Source organism: Gasterosteus aculeatus, chromosome 9, assembly GCF_964276395.1.
Source record: "Gasterosteus aculeatus chromosome 9, fGasAcu3.hap1.1, whole genome shotgun sequence".
In the NCBI taxonomy this organism is placed as follows: domain Eukaryota; kingdom Metazoa; phylum Chordata; class Actinopteri; order Perciformes; family Gasterosteidae; genus Gasterosteus; species Gasterosteus aculeatus.
Window position 1 is genome coordinate 18,430,025 of NC_135696.1, and position 10,013 is coordinate 18,440,037.

Here is a 10,013-nt window from a genome sequence, read left to right on the forward strand (position 1 = left end):
AATTCTTATTTTAGAAGTAAAAGCGCTCCTCTATTTTTAGATCTCCCTGCTGTTCTGTTGATCAGTGATGGAAGTGAAAGTAGCAATACCACAATACAAGTATCAGAGGAAGAAAAACAACGGTAGTTTTTCATTTTAGTATAACTATAAGCCAACTAATCTAAATGTACCTTAGTATTTTTGCCATTTCCACGTTTCAAAAGAGCCTACAGTAAGTAAAAGGACATTTAATCAATAAGTCAACTCTATATGGGACAATTTGAGGTACTTGTACTTTACTTTAGTATTTCCACTATGTCGTTCTTAATAGTTCTACTTCATTACAAGAAAGTCTTTGTAATTCAAACTTATTTGTGCATAGTTAACGTTAGTAGTAATTGCAGGTGTGACATTAATGTAGTGGATTAAAACATGCAATATATTTCCCTCTTAAAATGAGTAAAGCAGAAACAGGTACCTCAACATTTGACTGGAAGGGTATTAGTGATTGTTACTTCCTCTGTAGCAACAGTAATTTAAAAATAACGCATTTAAAAATGTTCCGACTATAAAACACAAAACTAAATCGTTTCCAGTGTTCTAAATCACAGGATGTCATTCCACTGACTGTGAAACAGATGAATAAAATATATCAATATCACAAACTGTTGACATGTAAAGAGCAGTTCACTTGTATTTGAGTCCACCTGTGTTCAGGGGTTCACACCTAGTTATGAACTTGAATCTGTCGCCGTCTTGTGGTTAAATAGAAGAATAACAGGCAGCATTTTAAAACTCCCGTTTGCGTAACCATCGGCTAAGCCCCGCCCAACCGCCGGCCTCCCATTGGTCCGTGCTTTGAATAGAAGCACCTGATTGGACAGAATGCTCAGCCACACACCCCGGAAGTAAAATAGTCCGACGAAAACATTGTGTAAGCGTCCTACCTCCATACAATACAACAGTAAGTACCAGTCTTTACCCTATAAATGATTATTTAAATTGTGGGCACGATTAACGTAACATTTGCATCCAAACTGTCTCCAGTCATGCCGACGTCCCCCGTTAAAACGCAGATCCCCCTCACCAGTTTCGGTCATCTCATAACAGAGGTGAAGGTAAGAACAGGGGATGACTCGTGCATGCACAGTCTGCAGTGTTGGAGGTGAATTAAATAAGGATTAGTGGATTGATGCAATGACAGTGCACCTGTTTTGATAGACAGATTACTATAATAATTAACAGTATTAAGCAAGCAAGGGATTTTTTGCATCTAACAAAGTCCATTTTAACATATCACTTTCTCTCTCCTCTTAACTTTTATTTTCCTATTCGAACTTTACTCATGAGGTGGAGAAGCTTTTATATTGCATGGAGTGCCATGTGTATTGCATTTAAAATAAGATAGATAGATATAAACTTTGAAAATAAGATAAGATGATAGGATAAGAGATACAACGGTCATTGAGCTCATGATTAACAGCATTACAAGAATGTATCTTATGGTAGGAAACGTGTAGGTGAATAACATGTGTAAAATAGGATAGCCTGGGAAGAAATAGGAATGCAAATGACGAGTATTTAAAAAGACATGACATGTGTTATGGATAGATTTGTTCAATGGTAAATTCAGGCATCTGTCATAGTTTAATCCAGTGGTTCTCAACTGGTCCGGCTCCGGGACCCACCATCACCCCTTAATGACAAATCGAGGAACATTCTCAACTTCTCAAATTTATTTAATGAAAATATGGTGCAGTTTGAACCTGAGATAGTATGGAGACAGAATACGTATGCCAACACAAAAACAAGTTTAATGAAAAAACAAAACAGACAGCTGTTAATTCTAATTTTTATTTTCCCAGGCAAAGGCCCTAGTGGGTCGCGAGCCACCAGTTGAGAATTACTGGTTTAAGGCATATTAAAAAAAACATACAAGCTTAAAACTGCAACTAAATGTTGCAAATGATGCATTAGACAACATTAGAGCCTTAGGTCAGAACAATAAATATGGAGATTGGTTTTCATTTAGGCTGTTTTCTTGATAACTTATGAATACAAATAACAAAATAACTGTTTATTTACTGATCATTTTGAACACCTCAGTTGACACATTGACGTGTAAAGCTTTGTGGGATTTGTAATAGAGCAAAATAGTTATTTTAGTTGTTTTTGTGTCCACCTGAGCAATATAAGTCGTATATTCAGTGTTTGTAAGGTTGAATGCACTTATTGTAAGTCGCTTAGGATAAAAGCGTCAGCTAAATGACATGTAATATAATTGTGTGTCTTATTTATGTCAGCTCACTACTTCCTCCAGAGGCCAAAGAGCGGTTTTCTGTTTATTTTACAAGCCAGTGGTGGAAGTCGATATGGTATTTACGTAAAGTACTACGTGTATGAATCCCAGAGGGAGACGTTTGCGAAGTTTCATTAACATAGGCCTTGTTTATAAAGAAACGTTAGAAAAATATAAATAAATAACTGTTCAGTCATTCCATTTTTGCTCAAGTAAAAAGCAAAAAATGTAACCATAAAACTAAATGTGCTGTATGTGGGTAGGTGGTAGGGTAAGTTTTATGACAATTTAAACAATATGTCCCAATTTATATGTTTAATTGTATTGGTAAAAGCAAAATATGAGCTTTCTATTTGTAGTAAAAGTTTATCATTTATACTCAGGTAATGCACAATTACATTTCTCAAAATGTCCAAAGAAAGGTTTGAAAAAAGCTTTAAACATATTCATACTTCTTTTTGTGACGTGATTTAGATAAATGTTTTCGTCATAAAAAGTAAGTTTTCCTGTGAAAAGAGCAAAGCCTCTGTTTCATGTATTCCTATAATAAATCTCAGCATATGCATTAAAAAAAACCCTCCAAACTCATCATCCAGAGGGAATTGCAGCATTAGGCTTTAATCACACAGTTAAAAAGAGTAAAGGCTGTGCGGAGTCTGCAGGGAATCGGCCGTGTGCTGCCGGCAAGCCCAGATGATTAGCTGGAGCTCCGGCTGATGAATAATTCTGTTTCCTTCCATGCGTTCTAATCGTGTGTTGAATGTGATCGGTCACCTCGACTCTGCCTCGTCACGCCACCTAAAAAAAAAAGTGAACACGAAAAGTTTTTTTTGTGTTTTTTTTGCAACTGTCGCATTGTTCGTCCTGTAGTTTTATAATCCGGGTCACTGAAGACCAGGTCCTCACCTGTCATAACAAGCCTCAATAATCCCTTTCACATTCATTTTGACCATGCAGGCCATCCTGTATGGGCAGTGAGTTTGTTGTCTTTTTATGATGCACAACCACACGTCTGTTTACACGCTAATGATGGAGCAGTGGGAGGGAGCCACTCGGGGGTTGGAGGACAACAGTTTTTGCTTTCATTTTGATTATTGGTTACTTTAATTTAATGCACATTGGGTTTCCTTGCAGTGAAACTACATCTCCTCAAACATCCCTTCTGCTATAAGCTTCATGTATCATGTTTGCATTGCTTCTTCTTACTGTGTTTTTTTTTTGTGGTCTTCAGAGGCAGTTGTTTGGCATCGAGGCCCCGGCTTCTGTGGAACTGACTGGTTTGAGGAAATACTTCAATAGCTACACTCTCCAGGGTCGCAGAAATGTAACGCAAATACGTACACACGCATGTGCACACGAGCTGCATTCGTCGTGAACCTTCATTTAAGGCCGTCGGGTCATTGAGAGCTATGCGTCTGTCTCCGCTCTCCTTTCAGTGTGTCCTGGCCACTTATGGGATCTTTGCTGTGGGAGCAGCTGCTTACTGGATGCACCGACGAAACAAAAAGGAAAACCAGGCGTCCGTCCCCGCCGTCTGAAACGCCGGCCTCCTCCAGTGGTGTTTATACGCCACAATGCTAAACAAAGATGTGAAGAAACGGAAGGAACGTGTGACGTTTTAAGAGTTTCAGTCTGCTTTCTTAATAAATGCTCTATAACTAGAAGCTGACTGATCATATCTGGTTCCCATCGCATCCGAGTGTCTTTGCGTACTAATGTGCGTGTGCAGTTGGATTGTTTCCCCACAAGGTGCCCATCTTCCTCTCATAATACCCAAACTTCTGAGTTTAATCTATTTCCATGTACGATTTTACTGTCCATATTTGAAATGTGTCCACGAATGAACCAAGGACGTATCTACGCTCTCCCTGCTGAGACCATCTACGAGTGTAAAAGCTGTTTTTACATTTAGAACATTCTAAATGTCTGAGCACCACTGCAAGAAAAGCCTTAGGGATAAAAATCCTTTAAACTTGCTCATTGAATGTATTTTTTTTAGTTTTTAAGGCATTTTAAATTACGAAAAGGAGCAGTTTGTATTGTTCTAGACACACAACGACGTTTTGTATTAATCCAATGAAAAGCCCTTACAGGGCGTTTTGCATGGACACGCACACAAGTGTGCGCACTCGAAATGTGCGCGCGCTGCCGGCATATCACGTGATTTAAGAGAATCCACAGGTCCAAAATGAAAGCAAAAGTGGCGGCACCCGAGTCAATGTGTGCGTGCTGTGTGAGTACGCGCTCGTGTGCGTGCGTGCACACCCGTCAATCAATCCCCCCGCTGGAGACCGATTGACAAACGCACACGGTGTCCCGGAGACGGAGAACCCGCCTCAGCCCCCCCCACCAGCACACCACCACCACCACCCCCAGCAGCACCCTCCGCCCCGCAGACAGAAGGACGGTAGTTCGGCTGAAGACGCGCTGCGCGGACCGGCAGTCTCTCCGCGGCGGCTTCAGGTGAGACACCTCATTCATATTCCTATCCAACCCGAGGGACAAATGTCCCTCCTTCAGCCATCTGAACTGAACTAGGCGCCCGTGGGCGCTCCTCTTGTGCGTAGCTGTTTCACATGTTGTCTCTTGCAGGGTTGTAGACAAAAGGTTGAAGACATTTTTTTTTTTAATATTATTTTTTTAAATAATACTGGACTTGTGTTTGCCAACGTTTTGTTCTAAAGTCTTGTATTGGTGACACATTCCGACGCATTGTGGGTTTCTAAACTGAATGTGGTGCCATGTGAAACACACACCCTTTAAAGTCAATGTGCAGGTTTGACTTTCTGGGTTCTAAACGTCCACTTTGTTCATGCACTGTGCTGTAAGTACACTGTTTGTCCCAAACGTGAGCCTTCAATGTCCACACCATCATTGTGGAGGAGAAAAGTACTAAAAAGTGCGCTGCTTTAATACTGACACTTAATATTAATACTGTTTGTGTGTCGAGCAGAAACTTGAACATGTTAGTTACAAGATTTGCTGCAAACTCATTCAGTTCAACGCAGACTTCCTCCTCACAAACAGACCATCAATCAAGTTGAAAGAGAGAAAACTTTTAGCAGATGTTGAAATGTTTTGTGAAGCCGCAGGATTACAACTCGGCGGGATATTTACATGCTTTTTTTCATCGTTCGAGCAAAGGTGTGAAGTGAAAGCATGTTAGGTATCATGAGAAACATGGAATAATGTCGAGGAAGAAAGCACCAGAAATGTGTTGGAACCAGGCCATCTTCTCAAACAATGTGTGTGTGTGTGTGTATTTAATTTTCATTGTCGTTAAATTTTGTACTTTTTTTAATTTATGTGTCTTTCAATTGGAGGCATTTTGTCACTTTACACTGAAATAAGCTTTGTAAGTTAACTTTGGTTACCTTTGATGAAAACCGTGTTCATAGAGCGACAGCCGTTTCTTTTCTTGCTTTACAGCAAAAGTGAAAGTGTTTTGTTATGATGAGCTATGATACCGCCGCCGTTCCCAGTAATCACCACAAAAACTTGTGATTTACTGTCAGTCACATGACCTGATTAATGTACACACCCGGGCTGGATTGCATTAAACAAAGTGGAACGATGTGAAAGAGGTCGCTCATTTTGATGAACCTTCTAGAGAGTAATCGACTTTATCTGCAGCTCCCTTCGGCTTAGTAAAGTCATTGTTAAGCTGTCCGGTCCACAACTTTAAAAACAAGCACCGTCTCAGCACCAAACCTTAAACTAAACGTTAGTATGAAATCTATCACAACATTGTGATAGTCACACAATTACATCACAATTACATCTTAGATATGTTTCTCGACTTCAAAACTCTGAGAACAGAAGTTCTTAATCAACAGATTTTTGAGTGTGAGTATATCCAGGTTTCTTTGGTTTTAGTTTTGGACAAAATAAGACATTTGAGGAAGTCACCTTGTGATTCAGGAAGTGATAATTTTGTGACATTTTATAGACCAAACAACTGATGATACTGATAGTGATGCTCCCTAACTGCACAATATGTAAATGCAGCTGTTGCACAAGCTTGTGTTCACAACTAGTTTCTGCCGCCCCCTTGTGGCCAGAAATGGTAAAATGCAGTTCAGTGGAAAAAACATTTTTTCACTGATTCTTCACCTTTTTTTTTGTATTTCAGCTCATCACATTTCTTAGTGACAATCCATCGATGGCTGAACAGATCCGTCCTCTGCTCCCGTCCAGATGTTTGTGAGGACGTTGATGAACTCTGATTCCGTTCTCGCTTAAAACGACATGAAGTCCGAGGGAGGACTGAGCAGCAGATGACCGGCCAGAAAGGGGTCAGCGATGGAGGATCTGCCCGTGAAAAGCGGTGGAAGTGGTGCAGCAGTTGGACAAGGGGAGGACTTTCCTTTCTAGGATGGTCAGAGACGATCTCGAGAGGACAGTTGTACAGAGCAGAGAACCCGACGGCGCAGCAGAGACGCAGAACCAAAGTCAACCCCCGCAGGAACCTGCAGCACCGGAACGAGTCGAGGGCCCGGAGAGAGTTCAGCCAGAGAGCCGAGAGCCCACACAGAGTCTGCTGGACTTGCTGCGCTGGAAAGAACTGAACTGCCACGAAGATCCGGACCGCTGGTTCCAGGTTGGTCCTCGGCGTTTGCTCTGTTTGTGGATCCTGCTGCTTCGGGTGGTTGGTTTGTTAAAACGTTCCGAAATCAAACACCAGGATTTCTTTCTTTAACTTGACATCCCCTGGTGGAGGGAGCACCCAGCAGCGGTGCTTTCAGTACTCTGCGATTTTACTGAAGTGAAACTACATTCGGTCGGCTGGGATTAGTGATGTGTAAGCATCACTTTGATGTGGCCGCAGATAAAGGTGGAGCTGATATTAACCCCTTCGTACTTATTCAACACAATTTTAAAAACTGTAACACGGTCATCATTTTTTCAGTGACTAAAAATGGATTTAGCATGTTTGGGCAGAGCGGCTGTAGGTTTTTGTTTGGTGCAAACATTACATGATAACACATAATAGTAAGCGTTTGCATTATGAAGTGAATGGAGATTCTGCATTAGTTCCCCTCTGCATTAGTTGTTGTGTCATCGTTATGAAGTTTAATTTTTGGAAAGGTCAAATATCTGAGTTCACGGTTGCACTTTGACTGTTGCCATGGAAACTTTTCAGCCTCTCTTTCCACTGACAAATGTGACAGACACGTAATCTGCAAGTTTAGTCTAACGCCCCCACCGAGCATTATTGTTGTTATTGCTATTGGTATTATTTTTTCTCATACAGTATAGCATTTAGGATACATACTATATGTATGTATGCATATATATACATTGGTAGGATAGCTTTTGTTTAACTCTGCTGTACTGTTGCGGCCAATAACTTTTATCTCTACTCACATCGTTTATTTCTGATTAAATTCTCTGCTGCAGCTTGGTGCTGATGCGGAGAGTTTTCCCACCCACTTCCGTCCGTTCAGCAGCGCGGCGGAGTACGAACTGGTGAAACACACCCACCGCCAGCTGCAACACAGCGGCTACTACTGGGCGTCGATGACCATGGAGGAAGCGCACGCAATACTCGCACGGACACAGCCGGGCACCTTCCTCATCAGGTAGGCCTAGAGATTCATCTGGAAACACAAATATCTATTGAGCAAATGGATCATTAACGATCAGAATTGGTCATTAACATGTAGATACAGTCACCCGGCACCCTTCTCCCGATAAGAAGCACCACGCAGGATAATAATCCCCATTAAGGCTGCTCAAAGTGACATGCAAATGCTCGTTGCTATGTTGCTATAGAGACAGCGGCCAGACGGACGTTTTCTTCACCCTGAGTTACCAGAGCGACGACGGACCGACCAGCGTTCGCGTGCAGCTCAACGACCTGCTCTTCACTCTGTCGGGCAGCCACAAGACTTTTGCGTCGCTTTTCGACCTGCTCACTTATTACACCGGCTCGTCCTGCAAGCTGACGGCGCCATATCGCAGGCAGCGCCCGGAGCGCCTCAAGCAGATGTGCAGGAGGGCTCTCATGGTCGCGTACGGGGCGGAAAACATAAGCACCTTACCTGGAATCAGCACTCAAGTCAAAGACTATGTCCGTGCGTACCCTTGTTGTGTATAGACGCCTGTGTGTGAAGATGTTATTAAGTTAAAGAAATGCTCTTTTTTTTTTTTAATAACACAGCTTGAGTGTTTGAGCTGCAAGTTCCCCTCCAGGTCCATTTGCACACACTATGTTTTACAGATCAACCACGGTACGCTGTTCATTTTTTGGTAAAGCACCACAAGCATATCCTGTCAAACTGCTGCATCACTTTACGTATGATGTGTATCGGTTGCAACATTCGTGAATATTTAACATTTATTTAACGTTGGCCAATAGAGGTATCAGCAGCTCATCATCTTACAGTGATTTATTGGAGTTATTTGTTTCTGACCACTGATATTTTATTGTCGTTTGTTCTGTTTTGAATGGAAACCTTGAAACCCGGCGATTGCAATTATGTTTTTTTAATCCTGTTATCTCCAGATCATGAATGAATTATCTCATTATCTCTGGACAAAAGGGTTAATGATCTCGTTATCTTGGGAAAGTCCTTTTCTCTGGATGATTGGGAAAAATACCTCATTTTCATCAGAAAGCAACAGGGTTTTTTTTGTTTTTTTATGGATGGATCCCGCATTTAATTAATCTAACTCCTCAGCACAAAAAAAAGAATATAATCCAATTGAAATCGGATAACGTGTGTAAGAGTCTTCAGTCCTATGGAGCAGCAGATGATTACATACAAGTTTGATGCTTTGCAAAGTTTTGTTCATGTTGAATACATAAGATCGTATAATGCATGTGAACCCACGGTAATGTTGTCCCCCCGTTAGCTTCTCAATGCTAATGTCAGCATGCTAACGCTACAACCTCCAGAGAGCAGCTACAACTCCAAAAGTATGTCCAATATATTCCTTTCACTAGCTTTATAATAAACTGTTTTTGAAAGTGGTGCACAAGAAACCTGCATTCTTTATTTTGAAACTAGCAAGTGTTCCAGCGGACGTTAATCAAAGTGTGACTTGAGGAAAGATTGGCGCATTCCAATTATACCTCATGAAGAGAAACAAATATTTGGGTTCTGCAGCTGTCTTTTCTTTTTGCAGCTGCTCTATTTCAGCATGAAATGACGCCTCTTTTTGGTGGTTCTAATTTTACAGCGCAACGCTACACTCAGAAGCTGCACGGCATTGGGACGCAGCTCATTTTCGTGGTCTCGAATACAATTCTTCATTTACACCAAAGTGAATGAGTGTGCGAAGAGGGGCGTGTCTCAAGCTGTCTAACTGGAAAACGATCTGCCAATCAGATATGTGTCAGTACACAAATTCAAAGCTCGCACACACACACACACACACAGTTTGATTGAGTACAAGTCTTCTGTCATTCGTTCCACTTCCTGTCCTAAATCTGACTGCCAGTGGCCCCTTTAGTCTAAATTAGCCGTGCATCAGGGACACACACACACACACTTTTCCTGTCCTCACATTATCCCTGCCTCATTAACCTTAAACAACTTTGATGTAGAACCATCACCACGACGACACACATTGAGGCAGGTCAGTTTATTTGTGTTGCACCTTAAAAAAAAATACAATTAATAGTGCTTTGCATTAGATGCGGATTGACTAAAAGAACATTTATTAGAAGTGAAATACACACGTATAAAATATGTAAACGGGAAATTACAATCTGCTATATGAGAGAGAT

At 41.3% G+C, this 10,013-nt stretch overlaps 1 protein-coding gene and 1 long non-coding RNA gene across 2 annotated transcripts; both read left to right on the forward strand.

The window, feature by feature from the left end:
• Positions 1–812: 812 nt before the first annotated feature.
• On the forward strand, positions 813–3,942 carry LOC144411610 (uncharacterized). Its single transcript, XR_013468853.1, has 4 exons — positions 813–943; positions 1,027–1,097; positions 3,510–3,602; positions 3,715–3,942. It is a non-coding gene; the product is annotated as an uncharacterized LOC144411610 (long non-coding RNA).
• On the forward strand, positions 3,715–9,266 carry socs1b (suppressor of cytokine signaling 1b). Its single transcript, XM_040187739.2, has 4 exons — positions 3,715–4,741; positions 6,411–6,878; positions 7,679–7,860; positions 8,054–9,266. Exons 2-4 carry the CDS (start codon positions 6,654–6,656, stop codon positions 8,376–8,378), a joined length of 732 nt encoding a protein of 243 aa, XP_040043673.2. The 5' UTR covers positions 3,715–4,741; positions 6,411–6,653; the 3' UTR covers positions 8,379–9,266.
• Positions 9,267–10,013: the final 747 nt, after the last annotated feature.

Coding starts and splice junctions, on each gene's coding strand:
- socs1b (XM_040187739.2), top strand. CDS start 6,654: ATGGTCAGAGACGATCTCGAGAGGACAGTTGTACAGAGCAGAGAACCC. Junction 6,879..7,678: donor ATCCGGACCGCTGGTTCCAG/GTTGGTCCTCGG, acceptor TCTCTGCTGCAG/CTTGGTGCTGATGCGGAGAG. Junction 7,861..8,053: donor CCGGGCACCTTCCTCATCAG/GTAGGCCTAGAG, acceptor ATGTTGCTATAG/AGACAGCGGCCAGACGGACG.